The sequence below is a fragment of the Sinocyclocheilus rhinocerous genome, unplaced genomic scaffold (assembly GCF_001515625.1).
Source record: "Sinocyclocheilus rhinocerous isolate Xijiao unplaced genomic scaffold, SAMN03320098_v1.1 scaffold617, whole genome shotgun sequence".
Classification (NCBI taxonomy): Eukaryota; Metazoa; Chordata; class Actinopteri; order Cypriniformes; family Cyprinidae; genus Sinocyclocheilus; species Sinocyclocheilus rhinocerous.
The window spans coordinates 196,461-213,618 of NW_015632743.1; the positions used below are offsets into that span (position 1 = coordinate 196,461).

At 35.4% G+C, this 17,158-nt stretch overlaps 1 protein-coding gene across 1 annotated transcript in view; it reads right to left on the reverse strand.

The window, feature by feature from the left end:
* The window catches only part of LOC107742988 (mRNA-capping enzyme), a 119,045-nt gene that overhangs the window by 86,869 nt on the left and 15,018 nt on the right, over positions 1-17,158 (reverse strand). The window contains exons 5-8 of the mRNA XM_016556081.1: positions 11,826-11,901; positions 5,634-5,889; positions 5,328-5,437; positions 4,030-4,131 (exon numbers count right to left, since the gene is read on the reverse strand). Coding sequence (XP_016411567.1) covers positions 4,030-4,131; positions 5,328-5,437; positions 5,634-5,889; positions 11,826-11,901 — 544 coding nt within the window. The remainder of the gene's footprint in view (positions 1-4,029; positions 4,132-5,327; positions 5,438-5,633; positions 5,890-11,825; positions 11,902-17,158) is intronic.

Genomic DNA, 17,158 nt, shown 5'->3' on the forward strand with positions numbered 1-17,158 from the left:
AGAATACATTTTAAAATCTTGCTAATTAATTATAAAGCCCTGAATGATTTAGCTCCTCAATACATTATTGTCCTTCATGTCCGCTGCAAAATTTGGCCATTTGATAATACCTAGAATATCAAAATCAACTGTGGGCAGCAGAACCTTTTTCCTATTTAGCGCCCAAACTCGGGAACAATCTACCAAACATTGTTCGGGAGGCAAACACACTCTGTCAGTTTAAATCTAGATTAAAGACCCATCTCTTTAACCTGGCATACACATAACACACTATCACATTTCTATAATACAAATTCATTAAAGGATTGTTAGGCTGCATTAATTAGGTCAACCGGAACCGGGAACACTTCCCATAACACCCAATGTACTCGCTACATCGTAAGAAGAATGGCATCTATGCTAATATTAGTCTATTTCATTCTTATTCCGAGGTCACTGTAGCCACCCAAATCCAGTCTGTATCCAGTCCAGACCTAGAGACAAACTCTACAGCCCTGATTATCAGCAGAGACCGTGTCAACTAGATGCGTCCCAGAGACAGATCCCCTGCAAAGACCTCGTCACCTCGATGACCATCAGCACAAGACCACGGGAACCAGACAAGACATCTACACCTGTATCGCAGGCTGGAATTAAACCACACCATGATGGTTTCGTCTGGCCAGAGGAGAACTGGCTCCCCAACTGAGCCTGGTTTCTCCCAAGGTTTTTTCTCCATTTCTGTCACCGATGGAGTTTTGGTTCCTTGCCACTGTTGCCTTTGGCTTGCTTCGTTGGGGACGCTTGACTGATTGCACAGACACTATTGGAAGAGAGCTGAACTGGATGATGAATCACTGAATCAATGAACTGACTTTAACTGAAAAACTGACTGTATGTTACTGTCTTCTTGCATTATTGACAAACTATTTTCCTGTTTGACACTGTAAAGCTGCTTTGACACAACCAGTATTGTATAAAGCGCTATACAAATAAAGGTGACTTGACTTGACTTTAATTCCCTCCCGTTTGGTCATTATTACAGAGCGCTCTGCTGGACGCCCCCCCAGCAAACGCATCACACAGTGATTCTCTGTAAGCCCTGAGTGGCCAAAGCACAGGATAATGGGCTTGTTAGAATAGATCTCCAGTTAAAGTGATCAGCGACATCTTTTTAACGTCTCAGTGATGGAGCCGAGCATTCTTCTGTCAGAGCGCCGTGGCTGTTCTGCTCGACTTTCAACTAAATTTGGATCACTATGACACACCAAACCAGCTAATTCGCTGTGGTGCTTCTGAGCAGATCTGTCTTATGGAGGAGTGTCTAATGATGTTCATGCAGACGTTTGATTCTGGCTTGAGCACATGAGCCAGCAGGAGCGCACAGAGATAGTTCACATCATTACAGCAGACAAGCTCATGCAGAGCTGCCATAAAATGACCTGGACCATCATTAAATGGCCCTCTGTGAGCACTAGACTCCAACATTATAGAAACAGCACAAAATTACACTGAAGATCATTTGAAGATCATCAAAAGAATAATCTTTAAAAAAAAAAAAAACATTTCATATATTACGTAAGCATTAATGTTATTAGTGTCAACTAAAACTAAACTCTTGTTAATTAAAAGATAAAAAAGGAGCCAAAAAGAAACTAAACCAGTTATAGACAGTCAGATTTAATTAATCTCGTCTAAGCCTGACTTCTGGCTTTCGGTGCATTAGACAGGAGAAAAGTGTCTGAATAACACACACAACAACCTATCACCGTTCACTATGATCTACACATCTGGGTATGGTCCTCCTAAAAAGGCACTGTAATCAACTTGACGTGTTTGTATGTGCCATTAAGGCATGTAAATGTAATGCATGTAAAGTGTTTACAGCAAGGATCTCCAACGCTGCTCCTGGAGAGCTACCATCCATCAAACTTCAATTCCAACCCTGCTGCAACACACCTGCCTGTAATTATGAAGTAACCTGAACACCTTGATTAGCTGCTTCAGGTGTGTTTGACTGGGGTTGGAGCTGAAATCTGCAGGATGGTAGCTCTCCAGGCTTACAGCATATACAGGGTTCCCACTCTTTCATGAACACCAGATTCAAGGACTTTCAAGGACTTTTTCAAGCACCATTTATTTTATATCAAGCACCTATCAAATTCACACCCCAGAATATGTGGTGTCATGAAAGACCTTACAGTACTTAACATTTCACTTACACTTAACATTTACATTAAACATTTCAGAGTAATAATGTTTTGAATGTGTAGGTTTCATAAATTTAGACCGTTTTGAGCAGTTGTGTTCAAAGGAATTTAATGAAATCCATTGAAGTCAGTACTGGTAATATTCAAATTAAATTTCTCAAATATTGATAAAATATGCATCAAACTGATTTTTGCTGTAGTTTTTGTACAAGATTTAAATTTGAAAGAATTTCTCAATTTTTAAATTTATAAAAAGTGGTTAAATGTTGTAACATGGTAAAAGCTGATAACATTACAAATTTGCACATTCACTCAAAAGATACGTTACTCATTAATAAATAAACTCAAGTCAAAATAATTTTGTTACTTTATTGTAAATCCCATTTTTTCATCTTTGACCTAGAGGAATGCAGCTGCTCAAAAAGTCAGTATTTTTTGAAAATATTTCATGAACATTTCAAACCTTGTACATGTGCAAATCTGCAAAAAAATATTAAGAAAAGGAATTTAAAAAAAATAGGACTTTCTATTTGCTTTTAAACTGTAAACACTTTTCACTAAGCTGTTTTTCCATTTTCTCAAGTTCTACATTTTCTCCTTAGCTCCATGGTGCAGTAAGTTTTGGGAGTTCATTTTTAGTCCATCTCCTATCCTGAGAAGTGTGTCTTGCAGAAACTAACAAAAATGAGCTCCTAAAACTTACTGCCAGATTCACAACACTTCAGAATGTTATTCTTATTAAGTAGGGGTCATTTTTTAGGATTTTTTTGCATATAAAAGTGCAGCCATCTACATGAAACGTTCTTTAGTTGGTCCAAACAAAAACCTTAAAATAATAATAGAAATTAATAATAAAAACACTAGGTCCAAAGTTTGGTGTGGGTAAGATTTTTTTGTTTTTGAATAAGTCTTATGTTTACCAAGGCTGCATTTATTTGATCAAAAATACAGTAAAAACAGAAATATTGTGAAATAATGTTTACAATTCTAATTGAATATATAGTAAAATGCAATTTATTCCTGTGATCAAAGCTGAATTTTCAGCATCATTACTCCAGTCTTCACATGATCCTTCAGAAATCATTCCAATATGCTGATTTGCTGCTGAAAACAGTTGTGCTGCCGAATAGTTTAGTGGCAACCGTGATACATTTTTCCAGGATGAATACAAAGTCCAAAAGAACAGCATTAATTTGAAATAAGAATCTTTTGCAACATTCTAAACTTCATTATTGTCACTTTTGATCAATTTAATACTTCCTTGTTGAATAAAAGTATTAATTTCTTTGAAAAACGTCTTACTGACCTCAAACTTTGTAAATATCGTAACTAAAAACTAAAAACTTAAATCTCCAAATGAAATCATTAGTTAATCTAAGCTGCAAAAACAACTTAAAGGTTAAATGAGACTTGACAACACAACCATGATCTCATTAACATATGACCTCTCACGTTTACATACCATCTATTCAGTAATCAACAAATTCATGCACTTCATTTGCATGTAGAAAAGTACAACAGCAAAAGTAGTGTTTAATTAGAAGAGTTAGAGAGAAGGTGGAAAAAAGTCAAAAATAGTAAACTATAGTAAAATAGTAAATTTTACTTCAGACAAATACTTCAGGGCCTTGGGAAATAAATCACTACAATATGGCTATAAAAATATTTAGAAAAAGTTATCATTTTAATATCCCTTTTTAAGCTATCTTTGTTTTTATAGTGAGATACAACACTGGTTTTGACACATTTCAGAACACAACAATGAAATCAAGCATGTGTAGCTAGTAGCATGTGAACGGCACACTACTTCAGTTCCCTGAGCTGCAGTCGCTGGACTCACCGCGTGCCGTCTGCTTTCCAGCTGACTTTATAAACGTTCTGCTCCAACAGACGGATGTTCCTGCGGTCCATCGATACGGGCTGAGCACCAGGAAACCCCGATCTGACAGACGCGTAAAGACAAGCACATTAAAAAAAAACAAATGTGATTATTGGACACATTGCTGTGTCGTTTTAATTGATCTCCACTCATCAATGAAAGTAATTATGGCTGCTGTTTCATCAGGATAATAACTCACGACAGAATTCAGCACTTTCCATTAATAGAGCACAAAATGTTTTCCATTACTTATTAGGCACTTCAGGGCACAGATACCATGTTCTTTGGATCATGTTATATTCAGCATGAAATGAAAAGGCATCTATTTTCTAAAAGCATGTTATTGATTTACAATTCATCCATGCATGAGTTTCTTTAATGTAAAAATATCACTCATCTTCTGGTGAAAAAAAAATGATTTTTTTTCTGTCTGATGATCATTTAGTCCACTTCAACCTGCCAGTTTCTTACAACCAGCCGCAAGCTCACAGGAGAGAACACAGTCCCAGACCTATGTTTTTTTTTTTTTATTATTATTAATTAGTTTTACATTGTATTAATGCATTGAAGGTAGTATACATAAATCTTTGTCTGTGATTTAAGCTCAATCATTCAACTCTGTTGCCAAAGTAATTGAATATGATCAAACTCATTTATGGGAAATGTTATCAGTAATTACAAAAACTTTGTCAATAACATTCAGTCCCAAACTAGCAAGCCCCTACTGAGTCATGATGATTTGATATCTTACTTAAGGCTAAAATATGCAACCCTGTTACCCATTACGTAGTATTTAAATATGATTTCTATTTATTCATTTATTTGTTTATTACATTTATTTTTATTTATATTTACTTTATTCTTTTTTATCTTCTGAATGTTATTTCATTTAGAGTATATGTTTATTTAATGCTTATTGCTAGAAAATCTTCAAATTTGGTAACAGGGTTGCAAAATTCAAACCTCATATAAAATCCATAAAATAAAACAGCTCATATAATATTTAGTTTGACATCCTGAGGTTGACAAGCGGCATTTGCTGAAAGTTAAGCATGATATTTCATTGAGCCATTTTTTATTAAATAAATACATCAGAAGTTAATTCTTATTTGTGCCACACACACATTTACTGTCCTCACAATCTCAACATTTTCAATTACTTGACATATCAGTCACATGGGCTCAGAGCTGGAAAGAGTCTGTGGGTGGTAAAACACACACACACACACACACACACACACACACACAGAGAGACTCACTTGTCCCACTCAGAGAACTCCTGACATTTCCTCTGGATCATGCCGAGCTTGGGCTGTGACGTGACTTGAGTGACTCCTTTGACAGACACTCCCTCCAGAAACATAGCGTGCTGAGACACAAGCAAGCAAACAAACACCCATCACATCTGCACACTAACATTTCAAATGGAGAGGAAGTTGATACCCAAAACACTAAATAGAACAGTCCAGGTTACATCGAGCTGATACACAGTCAGTTATGAGCCTTCTTAATGAGCTGTATTAAACCAGACTACGAAAGAATGTGCTGAAACGAGTTTTAATCACCAGTTTTAGTCGTTCTTTCTTCTTCTTGCCCTGACTGGAGTGAGAGGAGCTGGGCTCGGAGCCCTGAGCGATGGCATTCCCATCATCATCATCCACATCTTCGTCCTCCTCATCATCGAAGCACCATTCGGGGAGAGCAGGGGCGGGTGGCGCGTCCTCCACATCCCCGTAGCGGCGGAAGAGCTCCTTCAGATAGTCAGCTTTATAGATTCCCGGGGGCCGAGCCTGAGCGAACGCTGCCACAGAGGCCTCGATACTGACACCACAAAACACACAATCACTCACGCTGTGAATTCAGGATACACTGCATTCTTCAGCTGTCAGAAAGAGCGATTTGTAAATATATCTCCAACCCTGGGTTTACTGACCAGAATGAGTGCAATATAAAATATGTTTAAAGAAAAATTTTCATAAAAAATGATTAAAATACTGATTTGATGTGTATCTAATTTCTTGATTAATTCAATTAAAAAAATGAATTAATTAAAAGGTAAAGAAATTAAAACTATTATCTTTTTTAATGTTTGACATTTGAAAATATTTGTATTTAAAAATTAAAAATGTTCATTTATTTCCAGAAACCATCATTTGAACCCAAAAGCCATTATTAAAAAGTAGATACTTTGTATGAAAAATGTGGTGTTAAATGTAATTGTGGTATGAAGATATTTCCACTAGGTTTTCACTAAAATGTAATATTTATTTATTTATTTTAATAATGAGACTTCTGTGAACTTTTTGAGCAATTATTATGGATTGTTGACCAAGAGTTTTGAAATTGAAATGAGAATAGATGGAAATTATGGAATTTCCATAATGGAATTATGGAACTATGTAAATGAATCGGTGGTATTAACATGGCACTTAATGATTAATATTTACATGTTTACATGTATTGCTCTTTTGTTGATTTTGATTGCTTCTGTTGTCCTCATTTGTAAGTCGCTTTGGATAAAAGCATCTGCTAAATGACTAAATGTAAATGTATTTATTTGTAAAACTATTTTGACTTATTTTATTTTCTAAACCATATTACATATTTCTGTAGTTCATGTGTACTTCTTTTATAATTACTTAGTTTGAGGTCAGTACATTTTATACAATACTTGTATTCACAAGCATGCATTAAATTGATCAAGTAACAAATACATTTATAATGTTACAAAAGATTTCCAATTTGGTTTTAGAATCCTAAACATTTTTATCATGGTTTTCACAGAAATATGAAGCAGCATTGATAATAATCAGAAGTGTTTCTTGAGCAGCAAATCAGCATATTAGACTGATTTCTGAAGATCATGTGACACTGAAAATTCAGCTTTGATCACAGCAATCAATTACAGTTTACTGTATGTTCACATAAAACAAGTTTTAGGTTATTTTAAATTGTAATATATTTCTCAATATTACTGTTTTTTTTATTTTTGATTAAATAAATTCTTATGGTCAAATTGGTGAGCATAAGAAACTTCTTTGAAACACATCTTTAAAACTTAAAAAATCTTAACTGTGAATTATACATAATTTAATATAAATAACAAAATTTATTTACATTTTGTACAAATATTCAAGAATTTAAACAATTTAAAAAGCCCATTTAAAATATGCATTTTTAAACAGTGATAAATATCACTGAGCTCTGAAATGTATTGAAGAACAACAGCAAAATAAAAAAGAACCATTGAATAGTGCTCAAATCTCAATAGGATTTTAGACACCTCATTTTTATACAAGTTAGTGTAGAATCCCCCGCTTATAATAAAGCTCAAAGTCTACTGAATAAACATTATTAATGCATGAGTAATTATGAGATAAGACAGATGACCTTGCTGCCAGATATCATGTTTATATTCATGGCATCACCACAAAAGAAAACTGAAGAAATCTGCCTCGGTCGCATAATATGATACGATATGTCCTAGCCAAGTCACCATAAAAATGACAGATGAATTGCTTTAAGCTACAGCAGTATGTCTTCACTAACAACCACATGGCATCAAAATAAAAACTAAAGTATAGTGAAAGATTTACAATAAAACAATTAAAACCTCTCCTCAATACAACCCAGTCTTTTCTAACATGCTTGGCTGAATATAATGATTTTTTTACACTAGAACCGCCAGGGGGCGCTGTATACCTAAAAGTGCCAGCGAGTAAATTTTACCCATGCACATGACAGCTGTTTTTGAATGACTAAAGAACATATTATTTCACTGTATTATGCTACTGTCTTCACAAAGAAGTGTCTAGAGTCATAAAATTATTATGTCTAGTCATCAACTATATTTTTGTCCTGTTGTTTTATGTTCAAGCCTTTTTTATGCAGGCTACACTAGTCACTTTTCATAACGGTCAATATTAAGCTAAACAAGCCTGCACTGACAACGAGAATTAGAAGGAAGTAAATACATATTTGGGTGGTGTAATAGGCTATTATAATACAATGTCTTTTCTAACATGCTTGGCTGAATATAATGAAGTATCGATTAGCCAAAGCAGGTGTGGAAGAGGTTGGATTTACAAACTCAAGCTCTTATAGGCTGTTACACAGCTTCAGGACCAAAATATATGGACCCAGTGACGACCCAAAACAGTACCATTATTGATTATCATACAAAAATAAAATAAAAAATGTCCTAAAACTCAAACACTGAAATAATATTTCCATGCATTACATTAATTTGACATAAGGCTAAACAGCAGAACAGATCATATGATCATATGCAAGTCAACCTGTATTTAATGCATTCGGACGGAGTCATGTTTTCTTTAACTTTTGTTCACTTTTGTTTTTTGTTTAACGGTTCTGTTCATGATGTTTGAGGATGAAGGCATTTTATCCAACCTATCCATGCTGGCATTGTGTATTTAGCTATATCCTAACTTTGCACGATTGACTGGTTAGTTGTATTTTATTATTTGCATTTAGCATATATTCAGTGCTGTTCACAACCCTTCCAGAACAGAGCTGCGATGAGATAAACTCAAAACCAATCAATTTGATTTCTTCTTAACACCTTTTAGCTTCACTCAGATGCACTAAAAACTCCAGTGAGAAAGTCCGAACAGACACCAGGAACAGCAAACACAGTGATCTAAAACACAATTAAGACTCATCTGGAGCAGAAGCCTGAAGTCTTCAGACTGACCTCAACATACTGGTCTTCACACACACCTGACGAAACATGCTTTTTTACTTCAATTAACAGCACATAAATGCCCAAATATGTAACAGAACTATGTACACTACCGTAAGTTTGGGGTTGATAAGATTTTTTGAAAAGTCTCTTGTTCACCAAGGCTGCATTTATTTGATCAAAGATAAAAACTAATCAGTACAGAAAAAAAACGGTAATATTGCGAAATAATAATATTTATATAACTGTAATATTGTGTAATATTCTATACAATATACACTATTTTTGTAAACATTATCATATGTTAAAATGTAATTTATTCCTGTGATCAAAGCTGAATTTTCAGCATCATTACTCCAGTCTTCAGTGTCACATGATCTTCAGAAAGCATTCTAATATGCTGATTTGCTGCTCAAGAAACATGATGATTATTATCAGTGTTTTTATCCAAAGCGACTTACAAATAAGGACAATGGAAGCAATCAAAATCAACAAGAGAGCAATGATACTCAAATGCTATATAACAAGTCTCAGTTAGCTTAACGCAGTACACATTGCAAGGTTTTTTTTTGTTGTTGTTGTTTTTAATTATATAATAAATAAAAAGAAAACAGATAGAATAGAAAAAGATTAGAGCAAGCTTTTTTTTACACTAGAACCGCCAGGGGGCGCTGTATACCTAATGCTGTAAGAGTGACTCTGATTGTCACATTTCTTTCTTCAGTTATAGACAAAGACAGGAAACATTTGATCACCAGAACAACAAAATGGTGTGTGATGTTTTACATGTTTTTATTAGTGCTTTCTGTCATTATCGTGTTTGCCACAGAGAATGATGGGTAAGTTGGTCACATATAACCTGACTAAAGAAAAGTATATTTTCATATCTTCCACCACGATTCTTTAAATGACAAGCCTCCCACTGAGTAAATTCAGAGTTTCCCGTTGTAATTACGACATAGTGATCATTCAGCATGGGTTTTTTGGGCACTCAGATCATGACAAAAAAAGTGTCAAGCATAGGGATGAATTGGTTACCAGTTTGACGATAAACATCCAGATGGTTAGTATTACCCTTTCATGTTTAAATGATCATTAAAACCGTATTTGATTATCACGATTTGAAAAACTTGCTGTAAATACTGCTCAGCATTAAGCAAAGTTAGTAAGAGTCTCATGCAGGCGTAGGATTTGATTTGTGTGACGACATGAGTGCTGAGAGATAAATTACATGAAAGAATGTATGAATAAATTAATTCTATGAATGCATAAGGGGGAACCGACTATCTTCAGAAAAGTTTAAATGACATTTGCTTTTGATCTTCCTTCTGTGCAATGCCTATTAAAACAGTGTTTATAAGCCCACTGCTTTGTGTACAGAGGTTACAGCTCTATTTTTAAATCATTATTGATTTTTAAATGTTTTTGAAAGAAGACTCTTCTGCTTACTAAGGCTGCATTTATTTGATTAAAATACAGTAAAAATTGTAACATTGTGAAATATTATTACAATTTATATGAACTGTTTTCTATGTGAATATATGTTAAAATGTACAGTAAATTATTGCTGTGATGTAAAGCTGAATTTTCAGCAGTCTAAGATGCTGACTTGCTGCTCAAGAAACATTTCTGATTATTATCAATGTTGAAAACAATGTGGAAACCATGATACATTGTTTGCAGGATTCTTTGATGAATAAAAAAGAAAACGTCAAAAGAACAGCCTTTATTTAAAATAAAAATCTTTTGTAAGCTTATAGAGATCTTTACTGTCACTTTTGATCAATTTAATGCATGCTTGCTGAATAAAAGAATTGATTCCTTAAAAAAAAATAATAATAATATAATATCATTACTAAGTTCATGTTGAAATTTACATCTGCCACCAGTCAAATGTGGGTATTTTTAAGCAGTGGCAGATTATTTTGCTCATCTTCCCTTAAATTTAGTTGCTTAAACACAAGGAAATTATATTTTTAATTTATGAGCAGTCTGAATTAAATGTGATTATATAAAAAAACTGTTTTAAAAATATAGCTGCAACAAGCACAACAGAGGGAAAATGAAGAGCTGTCTTTAATTACTCAGTAAAGACCAGGGTTCTCCAACCCTGCTCCTGAAGAGTTACCGTCCTGCAGACTTAAAGGGCTAGTTCACCCAAAAATGAAAATGTGATGTTTATCTGCTTACCCCCAGGGCATCCAAGTTGTAGGTGACTTTGTTTTTCTCCAGCAGGGTTGGTGACCCCTGTTAAAGACATTTGTTGATATAGCATTTTACGACAAAACTTAAAATGGCCGACGCCCAAAAAGGCAGACAGAGGTAAATTAGGAATCGTTCGACTCGGTATGCCGTTCCGAATCTAACGAGGCCAATCTGATGATTTTGGCCAAACTGGCCAAAAGTTCACAGAAGTTATAAGCAGAATTGTACATTTTTTATATCTTTTGACCAGTAGGTGCTGACGTGGTGAAACTCCTCATGTGCCATCAGGTCATGCTTTGTGTAACAGGTACCAAGTTTGGTCAGAATCTGCTAAAGCGTTGCGAAGAGATAGCCTCATGTCCATTTTTGAGCGAATTTCATCAAATTTGTTAACATGCCAGAGTTTGCGATAGAGACTCCAAATTTGCTATGGTTAATATTGAGACTGTCCTCTATCTGTGTGCCAAATTTTATAACTTTCCCGCAAGTGGTTCAATGGGCTTCCCAAGTGGAAGAAGTAGAAGAAGAAGACTACTTCTAGAAAACTAACAGATACAATAGGTGCTTAGCCTTTCTATCATGTAGTCTTTGTGGAATGCATAGAAAAACATCACAAACAAATGACTCATGAACCTGTTTTTTAATGACGTTACAGGTATGAATTAGCCTGTTGAATACTTTAGTTATTTTTTTAATAAGTGATATTTTAAGCAATGAATTGCCTGTGCAAAGAGGGCCATTTCTGGTAACTTGATTTGACATTTTCCATGGCTGGTGGGCAAAAAAAAAAGCTGATTTTGTGCCCATCTACATGTGCTGATTGGGTGAGTGCTCATGTGTGTTATCTAACCTCCAGTCCATTTTCTCCACCAGGTAGGCACATATTAAAAAGCCGGTGCGGTTGAAGCCATGCGTGCAGTGAACGCCTGCAGGAGACAGAACAAAAACAGTGACTTCAACACAACTGAATCACACATTATTCACACAGCCCACCCACCAAACCAATCATTCTGGACACATGAACGATTTTCATCCTTCACTGAAATCAATATCATTTTTGATTTTTGGTTATGTATGCAGTCTATGCGTATGTGCAGGACCGGTCCGCTGGCCTTTGGAGTGATGCAGTGGGAACTGATGACAGAACAAAGCCCTTCCTCTCCTGCTCACTGATACACATATTAAATGTGCAGCGTGAGTGCTGAACTCTGGTCAAGCCAGCCGCAGCTCGCAAATAGCTGTGTGAACTTATTAAGATAATTACAGTCATCAGCAGGAAGTGCAGAGAGACGTGCTTTCCGAGCGTTTCTTTCATAGAGCTGGCCTTTTGTTTTGAGTTTGCCACTTTTGCATCAGGGTAATAATCAAAGAGTAATGAAAAACAGGCCAAAGTTGTCCATATAACACACATAGTAGCAGAGTCGCAATATACTAGAACTGACGGATAAATGTGATATTTAAAAAATGAAAGCAACTCTATGTAATTTTGTGTATTTTTGTGAGCCTCCTACATTTAAGTGAGTGGATTTTACTGTCGTAAATATATCAGTGGATTGACCGATATATATTTAGCGGTCGACCGATATTGATTTTCTGATGACCGATGCCAATATCTCAGAGAGAGCAGAGTGGACAATAGTCAATGTAAAGCCAATAAATATGGTATCACACTATTTAATTTAAAACACATGCGTACATACCAACTGCTGAAATTAAATTTATACTTGTTACATAATATTTATATATTCATATAATAATTTGAAAATAAATGTTAACAAACAATTTGAACTTGATTAAAAAACTAATTCTTGATTCTGTAATCCCATTATAATATTTTTCACAAATAAAGAAATTGATAAAAAGGAAGTAATTGAAAGTTTGCAAGGTTAGTTGAATTAAATGTTTATTAGATGTTCAAAGACTTAAGTTATATAAATGCACATTTGCTGAATACTGACAACAGATGAGAAAAGTAATCTTTCGCACACCGTTTACTTTCTTTGTTTAACAGTTCTGTCTAATAATTTATTTGACAGAATTGTTAAACAGAGAGAGCAAAGTAACGTAGACCGAGAATTGGAATAAAAGTCTTGTATATTGAAGCCCGTTTCTGCCACAAAAATAGAAAAGGTAATTGCAACTTTTTATCTCACAATTCTGACTACTTTCCTTGCAATTCTGTGATGTAAACTCCCAATGGTGAGAAATAAAGTCTGAATTGTGAGAGAAACGTCACAATTACCTTGGCGGAAATGGGTTTCTATAGTCCTGATTCGGATTCTGACACATCGGCCAAATAGAAAAACCTATCAGCCGATGCCAATATTTAAGAAATGCCAAATATCGGCCAATGCATCATTGAAGGCTGACCTGACCACTGGAAAGCTCACACATGTATCTGTTGCTGCCGTAAAGCAATCCACCCTTTTTGCGTAATTTCGTATCTGCTCATCAAACCTACACATTCCCAGACATTTGGGGGGAAAGTAGAAAAGAAACAAAAGCCATTTGTCTTAACAGAAGTCAGCGTACCATCAGAATAATTTTGAAACTAATATTTCAAGATTTAAAAAAAAAAACTTACATAGAGTTGCTTTAAATATTGATATTGTGTTAATACTACACATACACTAATATTGTAAATAACCCAGGGCCAGTTCACACTCCAACAAAGCAGGTGGCACTAGTACACCTTAACCATAGACTGTATAAAAACATGGACGTAGTGTCCGTGACGTCACCCGTAGACTTCCGACGAGCGTTTTGAAGCCTAAAGTAGGCGGAGCCAGCCGTCGCCATCTTGGCAGCGCGTCACCGCGCGTCACTCCCGGATAATCGAAAATGGACAAAGAGGCGGGAGCTCGACGGTGGTGACAGCAGCGGCAATCCACCTGTCACTCAAGTGGCCACGCCCTTAATTATGCAGAACTTTAAGGCTTAATATAATTTAAACGGATGAGTTATAAAAAAATTCACCCCCCTCACAGTTGTCATGAAGGGCAAAATTAGCTATATAGACCAAAATCATTTTTTGAACAGCTTATTTTGTCATCAATTATCACCCCAATAAACTTATTTTCATGAACCCTTTCTATATCCACACCATCTATCTGTATCTGAACTTGTGTACTCTTTTTACAGTTACCAAATAACATGCATTTAGTTTTATTAAAGTTTAATGTTCATTTTTTCTGTCAAACCACCTTTTTAATTTACACATCTCTGAACTAGTGGTCTCCAGTAGCTCCTTTAAATTCCCCCAAGAACAAAAAATATTTGTATCATCCACAAATAGAACTAGTTTTACTATTTTTGATACTTTACAAATATCGTTTATAGAAAGCAAAAATAATTTTGGACCCAATACTGTCCCCTGGGGGATGCCGCAAGCAATGTTCAAGCACGACGATGAATGTCCCCCCAACTTCACAAATTGTTTCCTGTCTCTTAAATAACTTTTCACCCAGCGCAATACTACACCCCTGATCCCATACCATTCAAATGTATTGATTAATATGTTATGATTAATTGTATCGAAGGCTTTTTTAAAGTAGATATTTTAGAGACAATGCCCTCAATGCTCTCAACTGCCTGCTTTACATGTAAAACCAAATGCAGAGTTAGATGTTTTGATGTGTGTTTGTGTGTGTGTGTGTGTGTGCATGTGTAGCACTTGTCAAGGCACTGTGTAATGATGGAGAGATTATTTATAAAAAATTTTAAAAAAGCGTCCATCAATTGTAATGCGTGTGTTCAGTCATCAATCTGCTAGAGCTACGTTCAGCCCACTGTCAGTGGTTGTGAACAGCGCAAACTATTGCATACAAAAACACAAAGCTTCCTGCACTGCAGTTTGAAAGACTCAATAATGCTTAAAGAGCTCAGCTACGGCTGCAGGAAAAAGTATGAGATCCCTTAGGATTTACCTGGATTTCTGCATAAATTGTTAAACAAATTTGATTTCATGTCTTTATTGAACACATAATGAATTCTAAAATATATCAGGACATTTATCAGGAGAAAGTAAAGTCAACTGAATTTGAGAAACGCAACAGGACAACAACCCAAACACATGATTCAATCAACAGAAGAAAATGCACCTTCTGGAGTCAGAGTCCTGACCTCAACCCGGCTTTGCAAGACCTCGAGCGATTCACTCCACGAATCCAAAGAATATTGCTGAAGCAAAGGGTTCTAATAAGAAAGGATGCAAAATTCCTCCTGACCGCTGTAAATGTCTGAGCCGCAATTACAGGACACGTTTGGTGGAGGTTACAGCTGTCAAAAGGACGGTCAACTGTTTATTAAATCTAAAGGTTCACATACACTACCATTCAAAAGCTGCTTTTTTTAATGCACACTCAAGGATGCATTAAATCAATCCAAAGTGACAGTAAAGACTGTTCTTCCTATTCATCAAAGGGAAGAAATGTATCATTGTTTCCACAAAATATTGTGCAGCACAACTGTTTTCAACATTGATAATAATCAGAAATGTTTCTTGAGCAGCAAATCAGCATATTAGACTGATTTCTGAAGATCATGTGACACTGAAGACTGCAGTAATGATGCTGAAAATACAGCTGCGCATCACAGGAATAAATTACAGTTTAACAGATATTCACATAGAAAACAGCTATTTTAAATTGTAATAATATTTCACATTTTTACTGTTTTTATGGTATTTTGTGAACAAATAAATGCAGCCTTGGTGAGCAGAAAAGACTTCATTCAAAAACATTTTAAAAATCTAACCAACACTAAACTTTTGAACAGTGTGTTCAATAAAGATGTAAAAACAACGTCTGTGTGTTATTTGAGCAGACTGTCTTTGTCTATTGGTGCGACTCTAATCTAACAACATTTTATCACCAATTTATGCAGAAATCCACAGAAAGGGTTTACATAATTTTTTCCTGCAACTGTACGTATCTATTGGTTGACATTAACCAATAGCCAACACAGTCAAGGAAAAGTTAGATGAAAAGAAGAGTAATTTCAGAGGTAAGTGCGAGTTATTACATTTTGATGAAAAATTACAAACAATTCTGTCATTGCAATAACGTGCACTGATGAAACGTTTCCAAAAACATACATCATATTCAATATATTTTCTCTATACATTCCCCCAGGAGTGAAATAGTTTTTCATCTAGATGAAATGAATTCCATACATTTTCTTCATACCCTGATAAAGTGTCTTTATTAGTAAATCATAGCCAACAGGGATCTTTTTTTTTTTTTTTTTTTAAAGTGGACATAAGCCAAATGTCAAACGATGGCAAAATGAACAAACTCAACCGAGCGAAAAGTCTGTTAGTTCTTGATCAGCCTGCCTTCACATAAACATCATATTTATACTCACAATGATGGCGACAAAAGTATCAGCAAATGAGCTTTCTTATCAAAGTGTTCTCACATGGATGCAGCCGTATTGGTATTTCTGGGATTATGGCCTCCGGCAATACAAAACTAAAAATTTCATCAGAGGCAATCACGGCAAATGCCACACACATTCATCAGGGTGATTTCATATCACAGCCCACAGCTGTCCTAGTCGCTAGATAGTGATTTAACAAAAACGTTCATACCGCACTGATGCAAACAGCGATTTCTGAGCCACTCCACAGATGCTCGACTCCATTGATGTCTGAGCTTTTGACGGCCGACTGAGGGCCTTTTTTTGGTTTTGAAGTGGTATTTATACATTGGAAGATCTACTTAAGCACCTCTCAGGGGGTTTGGCTTGCAGCATCATGGTGTGGCATGATAAAACTACCAAACACTGTTGAGGGAACAGCACTGAGGATTATGGGTTGTGATCTTCCATTAGCTTGGAGGATGGAAACCGTCTGCTGCAGCATTAAGGTCATATTCAGCACCACAGACCCTGCACTGTACAAATATATATCATTTTAAGATTAAAAACAGGCAGCTGTTGTTGCCAGGAATCAGGTATTACTGGGTGGCCTTTTCCTTTTTATTATTCAGTTCCTAAATTCATGTTAAAATGATTACATTAATGTTAAAATGACATTTTTATGTAATGCTCGAGTAAAACGCATACCGTTCACTTTCAGAAGTTGTTGTAGGGGTGCTTTCTTATTAGAATCAGAATCAGAATGAGCTTTATTCACCACTTAAGTGTGCGCAAACACAAGGAATTTGTTGTGGTTTTACAGGA